Source organism: Macaca fascicularis, chromosome 6 (genome assembly GCF_037993035.2).
Source record: "Macaca fascicularis isolate 582-1 chromosome 6, T2T-MFA8v1.1".
In the NCBI taxonomy this organism is placed as follows: domain Eukaryota; kingdom Metazoa; phylum Chordata; class Mammalia; order Primates; family Cercopithecidae; genus Macaca; species Macaca fascicularis.
This window is the reverse complement of record NC_088380.1, coordinates 133,118,134-133,138,394: the sequence shown is the minus strand read 5'-3', so window position 1 is coordinate 133,138,394 and position 20,261 is coordinate 133,118,134. Positions and strand designations below refer to the sequence as shown.

The 20,261-nt window shown below is 41.9% G+C and overlaps 1 protein-coding gene and 1 non-coding gene across 11 annotated transcripts in view; both read left to right on the top strand.

Annotated features, from left to right (window-relative positions):
• ALDH7A1 (aldehyde dehydrogenase 7 family member A1) overlaps window positions 1-20,261 on the top strand; it is a 54,855-nt gene that overhangs the window by 29,814 nt on the left and 4,780 nt on the right. For 9 of the 10 annotated variants that reach the window (XM_045394183.2, XM_005557653.4, XM_065546699.1 and 6 more), the window contains 7 exons: window positions 5,804-5,845; window positions 8,336-8,430; window positions 12,064-12,148; window positions 13,675-13,781; window positions 15,740-15,856; window positions 17,582-17,679; window positions 17,869-17,942. In XM_045394183.2, coding sequence (XP_045250118.2) covers window positions 5,804-5,845; window positions 8,336-8,430; window positions 12,064-12,148; window positions 13,675-13,781; window positions 15,740-15,856; window positions 17,582-17,679; window positions 17,869-17,942 — 618 coding nt within the window. Of the gene's footprint in view, window positions 1-1,815; window positions 2,205-5,803; window positions 5,846-8,335; window positions 8,431-12,063; window positions 12,149-13,674; window positions 13,782-15,739; window positions 15,857-17,581; window positions 17,680-17,868; window positions 17,943-20,261 lie in introns of those variants that run through there. The other variant, XM_073994143.1, reaches the window with a different exon arrangement.
• On the top strand, window positions 14,499-14,605 carry LOC123574188 (U6 spliceosomal RNA). Its single transcript, XR_006699085.2, has one exon. It is a non-coding gene; the product is annotated as a U6 spliceosomal RNA (small nuclear RNA).

The following is a 20,261-nucleotide window of genomic DNA, read 5'->3' as shown; positions in this document are numbered from 1 at the left end:
TACAAAAATCAATTACATTTTTATGCATTAACAATGAACAATCCAAAAATGAAATCCAGAAAACAATTTAATTAGTAGTAGCATCAAAAAGAATAAAATACTTAGGAATACATTTAACAGAAGAAGTGTAAGTCTGTTGCACGGAGCACTCATCAAAATAAATTACAGATGACCTAAATAAATGAGTAGATATCCCCTTTTCAGTTTTTGGAAGATTTAATGTTGTAAAGGTATCAATGTGGTCCACATGATCTACAGATTCAATGCAATTTCTGTAAAAATCCCAGTTTTCTGTCTTGTAACAATTGACAAGTTAATCCTAAAATTAATATGACAATGCAAAGGACCCTAAAAAGCCAAAGCAATCTTGAAAAAGAAGAAAATTGAAGGACTGTCACTTCTTAGTCAAAAAATTTATGGCAAAACTATGATAATCAAGACTATGTGGCACCAGCATACGGATAGACATAAAAATCAATGGAATAGAATTGGAAGTCCAGAAGTAAACTCTTGCATTTATGGTCAGTTGTGTCAAGGGTGACAAGACATTTCAATGGGGAAAGGATGGTCTTTTTAACAAATGGTACTGACACAACCAGCTGTCTATACACATGAGTGTGAAGTCAGACCCCCACTACATCTCCTATGCAAAGACAAACTCAAAATGTATCAAAGACCTTTAAAACTCTTAGAAGAAAACATAGGAATAAGTTTTCGTGACCTTGGATTAGGCGATAGTTTCTTAGAAATGACAACTAAAGCACAAGCAACAACAATTAAAAGACAAATTAGTTTTTATCAAAATTAAAGCACTTTGTGATTCAAAGGACATCAGGAAAAAGTGAAAAGAACAACCTACAGAATGGCAGAAAATGTTTGGAAGTCATTTGATAAGGAACTTGTATGTGGAATATCTAAAGAACTCTTCAAATTTAAGAATATGAAAGACAACCCAATTAAAAATGGGCATTGGATTTGAATAGACATCTTTTTTTTTTTTTTCTTGAGATGGACTCTCACGCTCTGTTACCCAAGCTGGAGTGCAGTGGGGGAGATCCCGGCTCACTGCAACCTCCGCCTCCTGAGTTCAAGCGATTCTTCTGCCTCAGCCTCCCAAGTAGCTGGGACTACAGGCATGTGCCACCATGCCTAATTTTTGTATTTTTAGTAGAGACAGGGATTCACCATATTGGCCAGGCTGGTCTCGAACTCCTGACCTCGTGATCCTCCCACCTTGGCCTCCCAAAGTGCTGGGATTACAAGCAATGAGCCACCGCACCAGGCCTAGAATAGACATCTTAAATGGCCAATTAGCACATGAAAAGATTCTCAACATCATTAGTTCCACTAGCAGATTTCATCTTCTCAGCTTTCTCCCCTTTTCCTTACTCAAGGCAGTAGTTTGTTGTTCTTGGCCAAGTAGTAGTAGTAGTAGTAGTAGTAGTAATAGAATTATAATTTTTAAAATGTATCTGCCTCTCTTAAGTTATAGGTGCTTTTCTTGGAGGAGTTGGTGGTTAGGAGTATAGTCAGAGAGTGCCTGATAGAGAACTGGAAGGATGTAGAAAGTATAGATCCCTTCTCTTCTGCCAAACATCACTTGCAGCCAGGCAGGAGAAGCTAATGGCAGGTGTAAAAGCTTCTGTTTCCTTCCTTCTCTTCTTAACACCTAGCATAGTGCTATGCTATAGCCAGCAAACTGTCATTAATTCAATGATTGCAGCAGAGACTAGAGACGGTGTAGCATTTGGTGGCTTTTGGTAATAACAGCCACGTCTTCATAATTAATGTTCACTTGATGCTTACCTGTTTCAGAGCAATGAAAATGAGAAGATACTCTCCTGTTGTCACATATGCTCCTGATACCACAAGTGAATAAAAGTTATTCACATGGAAGCTGATTTTAAACTGCACTTAAGGAAATTTATGGTCAAAAGATCATTAATAAATGTATGTCTGAGGCCGGGCAAGAGTTCAAGACCAGCCTGGGCTAGACTGTGAAACTCCCATCCCTACTAAAATACAAAAAAATTAGCTGGGTTTGGCGGCATGCCCAGCTACTCAGGAGGCTGAGGCAAGAGAATTGCTTGAACTCAGAGGCAGAGGTTGCAGTGAGCTGAGATTGCACTACTGCACTCCAGCCTGGGCAACAGAGTGAGAGTCTGTCTCAAAAATAAATAAATAAACATATGTCTAAAATTGAGGCAAACAAATCTCTCAGATCTTTATGCCGGGAGGAGTAAGGTAAGAATGGCATTTATAGGCCAGGTGTAGTGGCTCATATCTGTAATCCCAGCACTTTGGGAGGCCAAGGTGGGTGGATCACTGGAAGCCAGGAGTTTGAGACCAGAGCCTGGGCAACATAGTGAAAACCCATCTCTTAAAACAAAACAAAACAAGCCAGGTGTTGTGACACATGCCTGTTGTCTGAGCTACTTGGGAGGCTGAGGATGGAGGTTTGCTTGAACCCAGAAATTGAGGCTGCAGTGAGCTATGATAGCACCATTGTATTCCAGCCTGGGTGACTCTTTTTTTTTTTTTTTTTGAGACGGAGTCTCGCTCTGTAGCCCAGGCTGGAGTGCAGTGGCCGGATCTCAGCTCACTGCAAGCTCCGCCTCCCGGGTTCACGCCATTCTCCGGCCTCAGCCTCCCGAGTAGCTGGGACTACAGGCGCTGCCACCTCGCCCGGCTATTTTTTTTTTGTATTTCTTAGTAGAGACGGGGTTTCACCGTGTTAGCCAGGATGGTCTCGATCTCCTGACCTCGTGATCCGCCCATCTCGGCCTCCCAAAGTGCTGGGATTACAGGCTTGAGCCACCGCGCCCGGCCTGGGTGACTCTTAAAAAAAGAAAGAAAAAAAAATGGTGGGCTGGTTGCGGTGGCTCAAGCCTGTAATCCCAGCACTTTGGGAGGCCAAGGTGGGTGGATCACTGGAAGCCAGGAGTTTGAGACCAGAGCCTGGGCAACATAGTGAAAACCCATCTCTTAAAACAAAACAAAACAAAACAAAACAAAACAAGCCAGGTGTTGTGACACATGCCTGTTGTCTGAGCTACTTGGGAGGCTGAGGATGGAGGTTTGCTTGAACCCAGAAATTGAGGCTGCAGTGAGCTATGATAGCACCATTGTATTCCAGCCTGGGTGACTGTTAAAAAAAGAAAGAAAAAAAATGGTGGGCTGGTTGCGGTGGCTCAAGCCTGTAATCCTGGCACTTTGGGAGGCCGAGGTGGGCGGATCACCTGGGGTCAGGAGTTCAAGACCAGCCTGGCCAACATGGCAAAACCCTGTCTCTAATATAAATACAAAAATGAGCTGGGCGTGATGGTGCATGCCTGTTGTCCCAGCTACTTGGGAAGCTGAGACAGGAGAATCACTTGAACTCAGGAGGCGGAGGTTTGCAGTGAGCTGAGATCACACCACTGTACTCCAACCTGGGCCACAGAGCAAGACTCCGACTGAAAGAAAAGAATGGCACTCATGGCCTGCTATATAACTTCTAGAATATAGGTTGGCAGTGTCTATCAAGAGTCCTAACCTAAGTAGATAATCAACAAATATATTAAACACTGGAGAAACAGCTAAATAAAATTTGGTATGTCTTCATGATGGAATGCTGTGGAGTGATTTTTCTTTTCATGACTCTTAATGACTTAGGGGAAAGGTGTAAGACATCAGGAAATAAAGTAAAATGAAATAATCTCAACTAAATATAAATTCACAGAGGAAAGATTGGAAGACACTATCAAATTGTAAGGAGAGATTTTTGTGGTGGCCTTATGGGCCATAGGTTTCTTTCTTTCTTTCTTTTTGATTGTGGGCGAAAGTCTACACAACATAAAATTTACTTTAAAATGGTTAACATGGTACACAGTTCAGTAGTGTCAAGTACATTCACATGATCATACAGCCTATCTTTAGAACTTTTTCATCTTGTAAAACTGAAACTCCATAGCCTATAAACACTAATCCCTCCTTCCCCCTACACCCAGCCCTTGGTAGCCACCCTTCTACTTCTTTCTGTTTCATTGATATGGACTATTTACATTTGAGTGGGGTTGTAAGTATTTGTCCTTTGGTGACTACCTTATTTCACTTAACATAATGTCTACAAGGTACAACCATGGAGTCTCACTCTGTTGCCAGGCTGGAATGCAGTGGTGTGATCTCAGCTCACTGCAACCTCTGCCTCCTGGGTTTGAGCAATTCTTCTGCCTCAGCCTCCCGAGTAGCTGGGATTACAGACATCCGCCACCACGCCCAGCTAATTTTTGTATTTTTAGTAGAGACTAAAATCCCAAAGTGCTGGGATTACAGCCACCGCGCCCAGCCCAACGTACAACCATCTTGTAGCATGTAGTAGGATTTCCTTTTTAAGGCTCTATGATAAGCTGGGTGTCGTGGCTCATGCCTGTAACCTTAGCACTTTGGGAGGCCAAGGTGGGAGGATCTCTTGAGCCCAGGAGTTCGAGACCAGCCTGGGCAACATGCCAAGATCCTGTCTCTGCCAAAAAAAAAAAGTACAAAAATGAGCTGGGCATGGTGGTGCATGCCTGTTGTCCCAGCTACTTAGGAGGCTGAGGTGGGGGAATTGCTTGAGCCCAGGAAGTTGAGGCTGCAGTAAGCCATGATCGTGCCAGTATAGCCCAGCCTGGGCAACAGAATCAGACCCTGTCTCAAAAAAAAAAAAAAAAAAAATTAATAAAATAAAAATGTAAAAAGGCTGCATATTTCATTGTATTTATATACCACATTTACTTTACTAATTCATCAGATGATGCACATTTGGGTTGCTGCCACATTTTGGCTATTGTGAATTATGCTACTATGAATATTGGTGTACAAATATCTACAGAGTCCCTGCTTTTACTACCTTTGGTTATATACTCAGAAGTGGAATTACTCAATCATATGGTAATTAATTAATTAATTCATTCACTCATTTACTTACTTAGTTGAGACAGTCTCATTCTGTTGGCCCAGGCTGGAGTGCAGCGGTGTGATCACGGCTCACTGTTGTCTCAAATTCCTGGGCTTCACGAGTAGCTGGGACTATAGGCAGATACTACCATGCCCAGCTAATTTGTTTTAATTTTTGTAGAGACAGGGTCTTGCCATGTTGCCCAGGCTCTGTTGTTTAATTTTTTGGAGCAGTTGCCATACTGTTTTCTACAGTGGCTGTCCCATTTTACTTTATTTTTCTTTAATAATTTCAGACAAGACCGGGCACGTTCAGGGTGGTTTGGTTTGGCTGTAGACTTTCATGTATAATTTCAAACCTAAAATTATACAACCAACATAAGGAATTCCTGTAAACCCTGTAATCAGAGTCACTAATTGCTTACATTTTGCCCCATTTGATTTATCATTTTCTCTCTCTCCAGCAACATCTATGAGTGCGTGCGCGGGCGCACACACACACATACACACACACACACAACACACTCTCTGTGGGTGCATATTATTGTTGAACTGTTTGGATTAAGTCAAAGATATGTCCCCTTTATTACTAAATATTTTGGTGTATTTCCTAAGAATATTGACATTCTCTTGTATAACCACAGTAGTTACTAAAATCAGTACATTTGATATTGATACAATAGTAATGCTACTTTATAAATCAGAAAATCTTAAGTTGAAAAATAATTGGGATAGGGTGTAATCGAGATAGGCTATATGATTGGGATAGGCTATATAAAAAATAATTGGACAGGCTATATAATTTAATACTTGGGATTAGGCTATGTAGCAGTGTGCAGTAAACATGGAACTAGGCATTGATTTTTATATATAATTTTTTTTAAAGGGAGAAGTTTGTTGGAACTTGGAGGAAACAATGCCATTATTGGTAAGGCTGCCCCTTTGTTTTTGTTTGTTTTCTGTTCAGTTTCCAAAATCACCATCCTGAATATATGAAACTTGTTTTGGATCTCATTTCTTCCATGTTGCATATGCCTGAGACCTAGTTCCTGTGTTTAGGAATTTTACTTGGGAGACAGGACACAAGCTTGGTTTGAAGGCAGAGGTAACTAAAAAGGAAAGGTATTCATGTTTAGAACATGTTACCTGGGATGATCTAGAACCTGTGAGTGAGACTTCCATTGCCATTGTAGTGTGGCATTATTTATTGTTTTTTCTTCTTCTGTTTGCTGAAAACCAGCCACATTTCTCTAGAATAACTTAAGTAACTCTTATGTAACTTGATCATTTCTTTAGATTTCAAAAACATTATTTTATCTTTAGTGGAATATTGAGTGCTTTTATATTGGTAAAGAACATGTCCCTAAGGCATTACAAAAAAATCACTTACCTATAGGCTTAGAGATTACTTAATACTCTTTTTTAACTGTTTGAGTTTGTCACAAAAATGCTTAGATATTTGTAGTTGACACACATAAGGAGTATGTGTAAGATATAAGAAGTATATGGTGAAATGTTTGTTCTGGATGAACTTTTTCTGTTGTTTTCGAGATGGAGTCTCACTCTGTCACCCAGGCTGGAGTGCAATGGTGCAATCTACAACCTCCACCTCCCAGGTTCAAGCTATTCTCCTGCCTCAGCCTTCCGAGTAGCTGGAATTACAGGTGCATGCCACCATGCCCAGCTAATTTTTGTATTTTTAGTAGAGATGGGGTTTCACCATGTTGGCCAGGATGGTCTTGAACTCCTGACCTCAGGTGATCCACCTGCCTTGGCCTCCCAAAGTGGTGGGATTACAGGCATAAGCCATCGCACCTGGCCTCTAGATGAACTTTTTTTTTTTTTTTTTTTTTTTGAGACGGAGTCTGGCTCTGTCACCCAGGCTGGAGTGCTGTGGCCGAATCTCAGCTCACTGCAAGCTCCGCCTCCCGGGTTCACGCCATTCTCCTGCCTCAGCCTCCCGAGTAGCTGGGACTACAGGCGCCCACCACCTCGCCCGGCTAGTTTTTTATATTTTTTAGTAGAGACAGGGTTTCACCGTGTTAGCCAGGATGGTCTCGATCTCCTGACCTCGTGATCCGCCCGTCTCGGCCTCCCAAAGTGCTGGGATTACAGGCTTGAGCCACCGCGCCCGGCCTAGATGAACTTTTAAAGAGAGACTTCAGTAAAAAATATAGTTCACATTTAGTGAGCACTAGTGTCTGCCAGGTACTGTGTTCAGCTATTTTATATGCATTATTTCATTTAATCCCTACAACAATCCTATGAAGTAAATATTGCTATTAATCTAATTTGAAGGTTATATTCTGAGACTTACAATGATTATATACCTGAAGTGACAGGATAGCAAATGACAAATGCTAGTATTTGTATCCTGGTAGCCAGACCTCAGAGCACAGTTCTTCCTTATCTACTTACTACCATCCATTATTACCCCAGGCATTATTGCCCCATTTTACAGATGAGGAAACTGAGGCTTGAAAAGTTAAAATAGGCTGAGCGTGGTGACTCACATCTGTAATCCCAGCACTTTGGAAGGCCAAGGTGGGTAGATTACTTGATCCAGGAATTTGAGAGCAGCCTGGGCAACATGGTAAAACCCCACCTGTACAAAAAATACAAAAATTACGTGGGCGTGGTGGTGCACACCTATAGTCCTAGCCACTGAGAGGCTGAGGTGGGAGGATTGCTTGAGCCCAGGAGGTCAAGGCTGTAGTGCCACCACACTCCAGCCTGGGTGACAGAGTGAGACCCCATCTTAAACAAAAAAAGAACAAACAAACCCCTGAGAAATAAAAGATGAAGAGGCCAGAGGGGCGAGAGCCTCAATTTACCCTTCTGTGATCTGGGCAAAGATCATAGAGCTCATAATCTTCCTTGGAAGAAGAGTGTGCCTTTCCCCGTTATGTGTATATATGTCTTTGTGACATTAATATGCTTACTTTACAACAATAGTTTTGATGTTCTTTTACTGCACTTTATAAAAGCTTTTGCCGGGCATGGTGGCTCATGCCTGTAATCCCAGCACTTTGGGAGGCCAAGGTGGGTGCATCACTTGAGGTGAGGAGTTCGAGACTGGCCTGACCAACATGGTGAAACTCCATTGCTACTAAAAATACAAAAATTAGCTAAGCGTGGTGGTACATCCTTGTAATCCCAACTACTTGGGAGGCTGAGGCAGAATCTCTTGAACCCAGGAGGCGAAGGTTGCAGTGAGCCATGATTGCGCCATTGCACTCCAGCCTGGGCAACAAGAGCAAAACTCTGTTTCAAAAAAAAAAAAAAAAAAAAAAACCAACCAACAAACAAACAAAAAAAACAAAACCAAAACCAGAAAACAACATTGTTTTACACTAGCTAACAAATGCCTTGTCTACCTGTTTTGGTTCACTGATGGAAGTGTTTGTGCTTTCCTAAGCCTTTGAAGATGCAGACCTCAGCTTAGTTGTTCCATCAGCTCTCTTTGCTGCGGTGGGAACTGCTGGCCAGAGGTGTACCACTGCGAGGCGACTGGTGAGTATATCTGCATAGGCCCGTGAGATCGTCTTGCTTTTAAAACACTACTTTTTAATGAGTTCTGCTGTTAGGGAGGTGTCAGCAATACTGCTAGAACGATGTGCTCTCTAGATGTGGCTGGCAAATATGTGGTGCAGTTCTCTTTCTGTGCTCATGGCAGATGTTGTTAATCAATCAGAGACTTTGCCTTTTTCCCACCCCAAGCTAGTAGGGGTTCTACTACCAATTGATTGGAGTTGGACTAGGAGATGAGACCTATTTTCAATCCTACTCCTAGAACAATATGGACGAAGTTCAGTGTCACTTAGAGAATAAAACAGGATAAAAATAAAAAAAATTATTAAACTATAGCTAAAAATAGAGTCTTGCTCTTTTATAAAAACATTTTAAGTAGTAAACCGTGTTAAACATTTTAGGCTGGGCATAGTATCTCGAACATATAATTCTAACTCTTTGAGAGGTTGAGGCAGCAGTATTGCTTGAGCCCAGTAGTTCGAGACCAGCCTGGGCAACATAGTGATTCCCTGTCTCTACAAAAAGTTAAAAAAAATTTAGCAAGGCATGATGGCTCATGCTTGTAGTCCCAGCTACTTGGGAGGCTGAGGCAAGAGGATTGATTGAGCCCAGGAAAGGGCTCAATGAGGCTGCAATGAGCCATGATTTGCACCACTGTACTCCAGCCTGGGCGACAGGGCAAGACTCTGTCTCTACCAATCAATCAATAAACATTTTAATTTTTAGCCTCAAGTCTAGAATTAGATTTGACTTGAAATGATATGATTCATTGAAAAGCAAATGGCTCTGTATATGTGTGATCTCTCTATATACATATATACAGATATGATTCATTGAAAAGCAAATGGCTCTGTATATGTGTGATCTCTCTATATACATATATACAGATATGATTCATTGAAAAGCAAATGGCTCTGTATATGTGTGATCTCTCTATATACATATATAGCCTGCATACGTATATATAGAGAGAGGACAGATTAATATGAAGTGTATATAAGGAGATGTGGTTTAGCTTCAGTGTGGGATTTAGGAAGTTTAATCTCTATACTTAGATTGAGCTGGACTTCAGTTTAGTATGTGTTACAACTTTGATTTTCATGACTTTATGGTACTAAAAGACTATACTATAAGCAAGTTTTTTGCTTTTTAAAATTTATTTATTTATTTTTTTTTATTTTTTGAGTTGGAGTCTTGCTCTGTTGCTCAGGTTGGAGTGTAGTGGCGTGATCTTGCTCACTGCAACCTCCACCTGCTGGGTTCACGCGATTCTCCTGCCTCAGCCTCCTGAGTAGCTGGGACTACAGGCGTGTGCCACCCTGCCTGGCTATTTTTTGTATTTTTAGTAGAGACGAGGTTTCACCATGTTGGCCAGGCTGCTCTTGAACTCCTGACCTCAGGTGATCCACCCACCTCGGCCTCCCAAAGTGCTGGGATTACAGGTGGGAGCCACCATGCCCGGCCCTGAGGAAATTTTAGTTAGGTACAAAATTTGGCTGCATTTGCCATTTAAAAAAAATTCTTTTTAAGCTCTGTTGGACTTGAGCCTTTTTTATTATTGTTGAGTTTTCCTTTTGTAATGAAAAAGGAATAATTCAGTTGAATTATTAAGGAATTGGCTTTGGGTTTTTGTTCTCATTTATGATGAGTGTGAACAAATTATAAGACTGACATAATCTAAATTAATTAGAATAAGTTAAAAGATATGAAAATTATCTTTACCTTATACTTTTCTTGTTTTTTCTTTTTTCTCTCTTTTTTTTTGAGATGGAGTCTCTCTGTGTTGGCCAGGCTGGAGTGCAATGGTGTGATCTCAGCTCACCTCAACCTCCACCTCCCAGGTTCGAGTGATTCTCCCACCTCAGCCTACCGAGTAGCTGGGACTACAGGCACCCACCACCGTGCCTGGCTAATTTTTGTATTTTTAGCAGAGATGGGGTTTTGCCATGTTGGCCCGGCTGGTCTCAAACTCCTGACCTTGGGTGATGTGCCTGCCTTCGCCTCCCAAAGTGCTGGGATTACAGGTGTGAGCCACCACGCCCGGCCACTCACACCTTTCATATTTGTTTTTTCAGGTGTTTTGCACAAATGAAAATAAATCTTTATTTTTACATAGCTGACATTCTCAAATAATCTGATACTATATTTGTAACATTAAAGTTTATTAAATGTGTTCACCATAAACATTAAATTGCATTAAAGATTATATTAAAGCTAAGAAAAAACCATGTACTTCAAATGATTATACCCTTCATTACATGTTAAAATATGAAATAACACGAAAGCCAAATATTCCTCTATTCAGCCAATTTTTTTTTCGTGTGTTTTGGAGCAAATATTTATTGATGTCCTTTATATTAGTTTTAGATATTAATAGATAATATTAGTCATTGTCCAGATAGATTTCCTTAGAGTTAGCAGTATATACACATAAAAATTCCAATACTATGGACTGCTTCAAGACTAGTTCTCGGCCGGGCGCGGTGGCTCAAGCCTGTAATCCCAGCACTTTGGGAGGCCGAGACGGGCGGATCACTAGGTCGGGAGATCGAGACCATCCTGGTTAACACGGTGAAACCCCGTCTCTACTAAAAAATACAAAAAACTAGCCGGGCGAGGTGGTGGGCGCCTGTAGTCCCAGCTACTCGGGAGGCTGAGGCAGGAGAATGGCGTGAACCCGGGAGGCGGAGCTTGCAGTGAGCTGAGATCCGGCCACTGCACTCCAGCCTGGGTGACAGCGCGAGACTCCGTCTCAAAAAAAAAAAAAAAAAAGACTAGTTCTCATAATGTCAATTCATTCATCACATGGAGACTGACCCAGAGCATAGATAGTTTGGCAAGTTCAGCTCTGCCACTTGCAGCATAGCACGGACCTCACAACTACCCAGAGAACGCAAGGCTTGTCCTCACCTAATTAAGGCCTGGGGCTGAGTGTTTGTAGTTACCCAGCAGAGGTCAGTTATGACTGTGCTCTGTATTCACTGGGACTTAGGGTTATAGTATGGGACAGATGTACTTGAGGCCTTCTTTAATGTATTTGTGAAGCTTAGCCAAATACATCCTTGGAAACTTGATGAAGACATGGCTTATGGACTGGGTGCAGTGACTCACACCTGTTATCCCAGCACTTTGAGAGACCGAGGTGGGTGGATCACCTGAGGTCATGAGTTCAAGACCAGCCTGGCCAACATGGCAAAAACCCATCTCTACTAAAAATACAAAAAATTAGATAGGTGTGGTGGTGGGTGCCTGTAATTCCAGCAACTTGGGAGGTTGAGGTATAAGAATCGCTTGAACCTGGGAGGTGGAGGTTGCAGTGAGCCGAGATCACGCCACTGTCCTCCAGCCTGGGTGACAGAGTGAGACTCTGTCTCAAAAAAAAAAAAAAAAGGGCTTATGATTTTTTTATTCTAATATCTACCTAAAAGGAAATTTTTAACTTCATATAGTTAATATTAAAATGAGAAATTATGTAATTAAAAAAATAAACATGCTTTGATTTGCTTATATTTTTAGAGATTACAGTATTTCAGTAACTATCAAGAAAAGTATTCATTGTTTAAAAATGTGTACATTTATCATACTATGCCCTTGAATATCTCTTTTTTCGCTTAGTTTGTACATGAAAGTATCCATGATGAGGTTGTAAACAGACTTAAAAAGGCCTATGCACAGATCCGAGTTGGGAACCCATGGGACTGTGAGTATGTCCTTCTGTTTTCAAAGCGATCCTTTTTTGAGAGCTGTTGTTAACAAGTGTTTCTGGTCTGAGGTTTGGAGTTTCTTTCCGTTTCCTGAGAGGCCTGAAGGCACGTGAAGCAGGTTATTAGGATTTGGGGTATTGTGTCTGCTCCTAGGTGTCGACCCTGGGTGCTTGGTGTGGGCTAGTGGGTGAGACTGGGAGAGTTTGTTTAGGTGGAATGAGATTTAGTGCACTTCTCTCTCATTACTATTACCCTTGTCCAAGCTGACACCAACCCTCTTGTGGAAGGCTGCAAGAATCCCCTAACTGACCTTTCTGCATCCATTGCTACAGAGTGATTTTTAAAATGCAATCATCACTCTCCTGCTTAAAATACTCCTCAGTAACTTCTCATTGCTTTTAGATTTTTTTTCTTTTTTTTTTTTTTGAGACACAGTTTCACTCTGTTACCCAGGCTGGAGTGCAGTGGCTTGATCTCGGCTCACTGCAACCTCCGCCTTCTGGGTTCAAGCAATTCTCCTGCCTCAGCCTCCCGAATAGCTGGGATTACAGGTGCATTCCACCACGCCTGACTGATTTTCGTAATTTTTAGTAGAGACAGGGTTTTGCCATGTTGGCCAGGCTGGTCTCAAACTCCTGACCTCAAGCAATCTGCCTGCCTCGGCCTCCCAAAGTGCTAGGATTACAGGTGTGAGCCATTGCACCAGGCCTGCTTTTAGATTAAAACCTAGAGTCCTCTTGATTTCTTCTTTTTTCAGGCTCCCGATCCTTCCTGGTCTGCTCTCTGCCTCCTGCCCTGCTTGCCTTCTCACCAACCTTTCTGTGTCCATTTTCCCTCTTGCTCCCAGAGCTCCACCTTCTCCAACATCCTTTCAGTGTTCCAGGCATGCCAGGCTCTGTCCTGCTGTGCTGTCTGCTGGAAACATTCTTCACCCAGAGTGGGGATGGCTCTGCTAACATGCCTCCTCCTCATAGAGGACTACGTACATCTTCCTTCTTCCTCTGTCGCTGGGTCACTGTCAGTGCTCTAGTCTCCAGCAGCCATAACATAGGACAGCATCATTCTCTTCCCCCTTGAATTACACACCAACTACTGAGACTGTGATGTTTCCTTAGAGAATGGTCACACCGTAATGAGTAAACTGACCCTATATTTTGAGTGCAGTACTTTGAGGAATTGATAGCCATTCTTTAAGCTAGAGGTTGGCAAACAGAATTGGCCCTGCCTGTTTCTGTAAAAAAAAAGTTTCTTGGCACATAGAAATACCCTTTCATTTGCATGTCATTTGTGGCTGCTTTTGCACTACAATCATGGAGTTGAGTATTGGGATGGAGATCACGTATGTCCTCCAAAGCATAAAATATTTACCATCTGGTTCTTTATGGAAAAAGGATGCTGACTTATGTTCTCAATTGAGAGCATACAGGAAGGGATCGGTCTGTTCATTGAGAAAGCTGTTCTAATAATAAAATGATGCCATAAAGGGCAAAATGCTGAGCCAGCCTTCCTCTTCTCTCTCCAGCTAATGTTCTCTATGGGCCACTCCACACCAAGCAGGCAGTGAGCATGTTTCTTGGAGCAGTGGAAGAAGCAAAGAAAGAAGGTGGCACAGTGGTCTATGGGGGCAAGGTAAGGGATGCTCTGAGATCAGTTGTGACAGCTTTTTAACCTTTTCCTTGAGACACAAGCAGGGCTCTGGGCATATTGGGAAAGTGACCCCATTTGATATCCTCTTCTACCGTCTTTGTTCATATATTATTATAAAACACGGATATACATGTTTTTGTTTGTCTGCTTTTGAGACAGAGTCTTACTCTGTTGCCCATGATGGAGTGCAGTGGCACGATACTGGCCTCAAGTGATCCACCCATCTTGGCCTCCCAAGGTGCTGGGATTACAGGCATGAGCCACCACACTTGGCTCTGTTTGTTTTTGTGACAGGGTCTTGCTCTGCTGACCAGGCTGGAGTGCAGTGGTGCGCCATCTCAGCTCACTGCAACCTCTGCTTCCCAGGCTAAAGCAATCATCCCACCTCAGGCTCCTGAGTCTTGCTCTGTTGCCCAGACTGGGGTGCAGTGGCGTGATCTTAGCTCACTGCAACCTCCACCTCCCAGGTTCAAGTGATTCTCCTGTCTCAGCCTCCCGAGTAGCTGGGATCACAGGCACCTGTTACCATGCCTAGCTAATTTTTGTATTTTTAGTAGAGAAGGGGTTTCACCATGTTGGCCAGGCTGGTCTAGAACTCCTGACTTTGTGATCCACTCGCCTTGGCCTCCCAAAGTGCTGGGATTACAGGCACGAGTCACTGTGCCCGGCCAGAAATACATGTTTTAAAGAATGACAACAGTGCTTACTCTGGCAGTACATATACTAAAATTGGAATGATACAGAGAAGATCAGCATGGCCTATGCACGAGGATGATATGCAAATTCGTGAAACATTCCATATTAAAAAAAAAAGACAACAGAAAATGCATGGGACATTTCTGGAAGGACGTATAAGAAACTGAGTCATGGTTGCTTTTGAATTGGGTCCCTAAATATTTGTATGGAAAGCAGAATTCCTTTTCATAGTATAGTAGGAGTCTTTGTATTCAGAGCAGTTACAATCTATTTATTCGTTATTTTTAAAAGTCAGTTAAGGCACAGAATAAAAAAATGCATATCATAAGCATTAAAAAAGAAATTGACACAGATTGCAGTGGCTCATACCTGCAGTCTCAGCACTTTGGGAGGACTGCTTGAGGCCAGGAGTTCAAGACCCACCTGGACAATATAGTGAGACCCTGTCTCTAAAAAAAAAAATTAGCTGAGTATGGTGGCATGCACGTGTAGTGCTAGCTACTTGGGAGGCTGAGGTGAGAGGATTGCTTGAGCCCACAAGTTTGAGGCTGCAGTGAGTCGTGATGACATCACTGCACTGCAGCCTGGGCAACAAAGCAAGACCAAATCAAAAACAAAAAAACAAACTAAAAAAAAAAAAAACAAATCAAAAACAAACCCCCCCCAAATAAAAAGATTTGTTTGTGGCCGGGCATGTTGACTCATTCCTGTAATCCCAGCACTCTGGGAGACTGAGGCAGGTAGATCACTTGAGGCCAGGAGTTCAAGAGCAGCCTGGCCAAAATGGTGAAACCTGGTCTCTACTAAAAATACAAAAAAAATTTAGCTGGGCATGCTGGTGCGTGCCTGTAGTCCCAGTTACTTGGGAGGCTGAGGTGGGAAGATAGCTTGAACCGGGGAGACAGAGGTTGCAGTGAGCCAAGATCAAGCCATTACACTCCAGGCTGAGTGAAAATAACTGCTTCCAACAGTGTTTGTTCAACATAACTTGGTTGTGTCACATGGCATGGCTCTCCATCCCTTCCTGACTCTTTATTTCCATTTTTCTTTGACCAACTAAGTTAGAACCATTGTCAGGAAGAGAGAATTTTCTTTCATGATTGGAATTTATTTTGGAGAAATAATTCACCTATAAATGATGCTAATTTTTTTCTTTATAAGTGTGGGCAAAGATTGCATCCTCTGACCCCAAATCCTAGACAACATAATGCTTTCATTCTTTTTATTTCATTTCTTTGCATTAGGTTATGGATCGCCCTGGAAATTATGTAGAACCGACAATTGTGACAGGTCTTGCCCACGATGCGTCCATTGCACACACAGAGACTTTTGCCCCGATTCTCTATGTCTTTAAATTCAAGGTAAAAATGCCTTCTGTTCGCTAGTCTAATGTTGAAATAAATGATAAGAGGAAAATTATGGTGGATTAAATTTCACTTGATGAGCCTTTAAGAGGGTTTTAGAAAGTAATCTGAATAGTAGATATATGAAGGTTCAGGATAAAATATGAGATAAACACTTTAAAACTCTATAGCATGCCAAGCTAGCTGCCAGGGAAACCAGATTGGGTAATGCACTAGTGTTGGAGTTTATGGAGTATGTAGTCATCATTTCTTGTGTCATCTTAATTCTGGGCTGTGTAGGCCATAGAGTCACCTTCTCCTGAACCATGGTACTGGATGGTTTGACAGACTGAGTGCTATGAACATGTCAGCAGACAAAATGAGATGTGGAGGTAATCTAAAGTTGGCCGGGCACGGTGGCTCATGCCTGTAATCCCAGCACTTTGGGAGGGTGAGGCAGGCGGATCACCTGAGGTCAGGAGTTCGAGACCAGCCTGGCCAATGTGGTGAAACCCCATCTCTACTAAAAAATAAAAAAGCCAGGCATAGTGATGGGCGCCTGTCATCTGTAATGCCAGCTACCTGAGAGGCTGAGGCAGGAGAATCACTTAAACCCGGGAGGCTGAGATTGCAGTGAGCCAAGATCACACCATTGCACTCCAGCCTGGGCAACAGAGCGAGACTCCGTCTTAAAAAAAAAAACAAACAAAAGACCTATAGTTATAAACTCCATCAGAGGATAGGCTGCGGAGTTTTGTTTTGTTTTCCCTGCTCTCATATCTTAATCTCAAACTATAGAGGTTTTAATAGGTGAGGAAGCTGGGCACAATGGCTCATGCTTGTAATCTCAGTGCTTTAGGAGGATCACTTGAGGCCAGGTGCTCAAGACCAGCCTACGCAACACAGGGAGACCTTGTCTCTACAAAAAATTAAAAAATTAGCCAGGTGTGGTATGTACCTGTAATCCTAGCTGCTCGGGAGGCTGAGGTGGGAAGAGATCCTGTCTCTAAAACAAATAAACAAAACCCAAAAAAACCAACACAGGTGAATAAATTAGAAGATCTCATTCCCTAGCTTGAGACAGGCCCTAGCCTTGCCAGTAAATATTTAGGAGTAATTTTGAGACTGCAGAAAGATTGAATCAAGATTTGAATGTACCATTATTAACAGTTAAAGAATAGTGAGAATTGCGTCTTGTTGCAATTACATGATTGCATTTCTTTATTTCTTGCTTTAAATTGCCTATCGTTTCACATATGGGGACTAGAGAATATAATTTTGTGTTTTGTAATGTGTTTGTGTACATTATGAGGCTGTGTGAGCTCTTGAGCAAATTAGCCTCTCTTGGCCTCAGTTGCCCAATCTGTAAATTGGGAGGTAGTAGGAAACCTATGTTATAGGATGAGGATTAAATAACTAAATGCATGTTAAGTGCTTAGATCAGTGTGTTACACACATAAGAGCTCAATAGATATTAACTATTATATGTAGTAGCTTGAATGAAAGGAAGAATGTGTTAATATTTGTTTCTCAAATTATAATTAGGGGAAAAAAATCCCCAAAAGTTTTACTTATTATCAATGATCTGAATTATAAGAGAAACAGTTAGTAAACATGACTCTTTGGTTTCCTTTTTTTTGTATACTAAAATTATACGAGTGCATCTCAGGAAATGAGTTTTGTCAGTGAACTTTTGACCTGAACACTGTAACATCTAACAGCTTCCAATGTCTCTCCTTTTAGAATGAAGAAGAGGTCTTTGCATGGAATAATGAAGTAAAACAGGGACTTTCAAGTAGCATCTTTACCAAAGATCTGGGCAGAATCTTCCGCTGGCTTGGGTACAACTTTCTCTATTTTGAAAATTTATATAAGTCTGATTGATGTGGTGAGTGGACTTAAGCCATTGTAGTTGAAAATCAATTTTTCAGTATTGAAAGCCTTTGAGCTTTGGTTTAGATTTTTTATTTATTTTTGTTTGTTTTTAATTTCCTGTTCATTGCTCTCACCATGCCTCCCTTTTTACACAGACCTAAAGGATCAGACTGTGGCATTGTAAATGTCAACATTCCAACAAGTGGGGCTGAGATTGGAGGTGCCTTTGGTATGTAGAGAATCATTTCTCCTTTTCCATGTTGGGCAGCAAAGAAAAGCCAGTAGTAGCTTTTAGAAAAGGTTGACCACGAGACTGAAACACTCCTTATATTCTGAAATAACCTAATATGATCTAACATGCCTGAAAAAGCTTACATTCTGTATTCAAAGTTATCGCATAGAGTCCTGCGCCATCTCCTCAGAGGCAGCATCATGTTAGAGGAGAGGCCCTTAACCTGAAATGTGTGAACCCCTGAAATGGTGGCATTTGTTTTCTGGGGAGAAGTTTGCAGACCCAAAAAAGCTTAAGAATCCCTATTTTACATGAAATAGTCTGGTTTTTATTTGCAGAGTAGGCATATAAATGTTAAACATACTCTTTTTCACTAGATAGAATACTAAGTTGTTTCTTTTCACTGGGCTCTGCTCCTGTTTCCTCTTAATAAGTCATGCATTATTAATGATGAAACTGGGTAGTAGTTTTTCCTAAAAACCTCTCCCTAACCCTTGTATGTTCAGTATTATTTATTAAATATGATCCAAAGTAAAATAAATTGCTTTTTTAAAAAAAATATAGAAGCAAAACAAACATTCATTAATACTTGTAAAAGTTTATATCATTAGTAGCATTCTTTTGTATTTTTAGACCAAATACTACAATTACTATTTGATGCACGGACTCTGACAAAAGACCGCTGTTTTCAGTTCACCCCTTACGCCTGGGCTGCACTGTGCGGTTGCCTGAATGCATGAGTGTCTATCTTTTCCCTGTTTCCAACCCATGCCTGCTCTCTCAAACTGACTATTCCTTTTTTTTTTTTTTTTTTTTTTGAGTTGGGGGCTTGTTCTGTTGCCCAGGCTAGAGTGCAGTGGCACAATCACAGCTCACTGCAGCCTCCACCTCCCAGGCTCAAGCAATCCTCTTGCCTCAGCCTCATGAATAGCTGAGATTACAGGCATGTGCCTCCACACCCAGCTAATTAAAATTTTTTTTTTTTTTTTAGAAATAGGCCCTCACTATTGTTACCCAGGCTGGTCTCAAACTCCTGGGCTCAAGCCATTCACCTGCCTTGGCTTCCCAAAGTGTTGGGATTACAGGCATGAGCCACCGTACCCAGTCAATTGAGTATTCTTCAGTTAAGCTTTTATAGTTAATTTTTAAAGTTCTGGTGGCCACTCACACTGGCTTATGCCTGGAATCCCCGCACTTTGGGAGGCAGAGGCGGGCGGATCGCTTGAGCTTAGAAGTTCAAGACCAACCTGCGCAACATGGCAAAAACTCGTCTCTACAAAAAATACAAAAATTAGGCATAGTGGTGTGTGCCTGTAGTCCCAGCTACTTGGGAGGCTGAGGTGGGAGGATCTCTTGAGTCTGGGAGGTGGAGCTTGCAGTGAGCCAAGATGGTGCCATTGCACTCATGCCTGGATGACAGAGTGAGACCCTGTCTTTCCCAAAAAAAAAAAAAAAAAAAGTTTTAGGCTGGGCGTGGTAGCTCATGCCTGTAATTGTTTAAGCCCAAGAGTTTGAGATGAACCTGGGCAACATAGTAGGACCCTGTCTCTACAAAAAATAAAAAAAACTAGCCAGGTATGGTGGCACACACCTGTATTCCCAGCTTCTCGTGAGTCTGAGGTTCAAGGCTCACTTAAGCCCAAGAGTTTGAGGCTGCAATAAACCATGATCCCACCACTGCACTTCAGCTCGGGTGACAGAGTGAGTTTGACCCTGTCTCTAAATAAATAAAAGTTTTGAAGAAGTATTATAATGGAAAAAGGAGTTTTGCCCATACTTTTCTTCTCCTCCTTTCCCAGAGGCTACATTGAGATTCTTTTTGTTTTTTTTTTTTGAGATGGAGTCTTGCTCTGTTGCCCATGCTGGAGTGCAGCGGTGCAATCTTGCTTGCTACAACCTCCACCTCCCCAGTTCAAGCAATTCTCCCACCTCAGCCTCCTGAGTAGCTGGGATTACAGGCGCACGCCACCATGCCTGGCTAATTTTTGTTTTTTTTTTTTTAGTAGAGATGGGGTTTCACCATGTTGGCCAGGCTGGTCTTGAACTCCTGACCTTGTGATCCACCTGCCTTGGCCTCCCAAAGTGCTGAGAATACAGCTGTGAGCCACTGTACCTGGCTGAGATTCTTTTTTACTAAAAGAAAAAAGCAAATTTACCTTTGAATTGATGTCAGCTTTTCTAAATAGTATGCTTTCACTGCTATCTCCTGACAGCTTCAGACATTATGTATTGACCCTCTATTATGATAGAGGTTTCTGTCCAGGAGTAGGTGGGAGTCAACTAGTAGGAGAAAGAAGAAGAAGCTGTTCTTTTCAT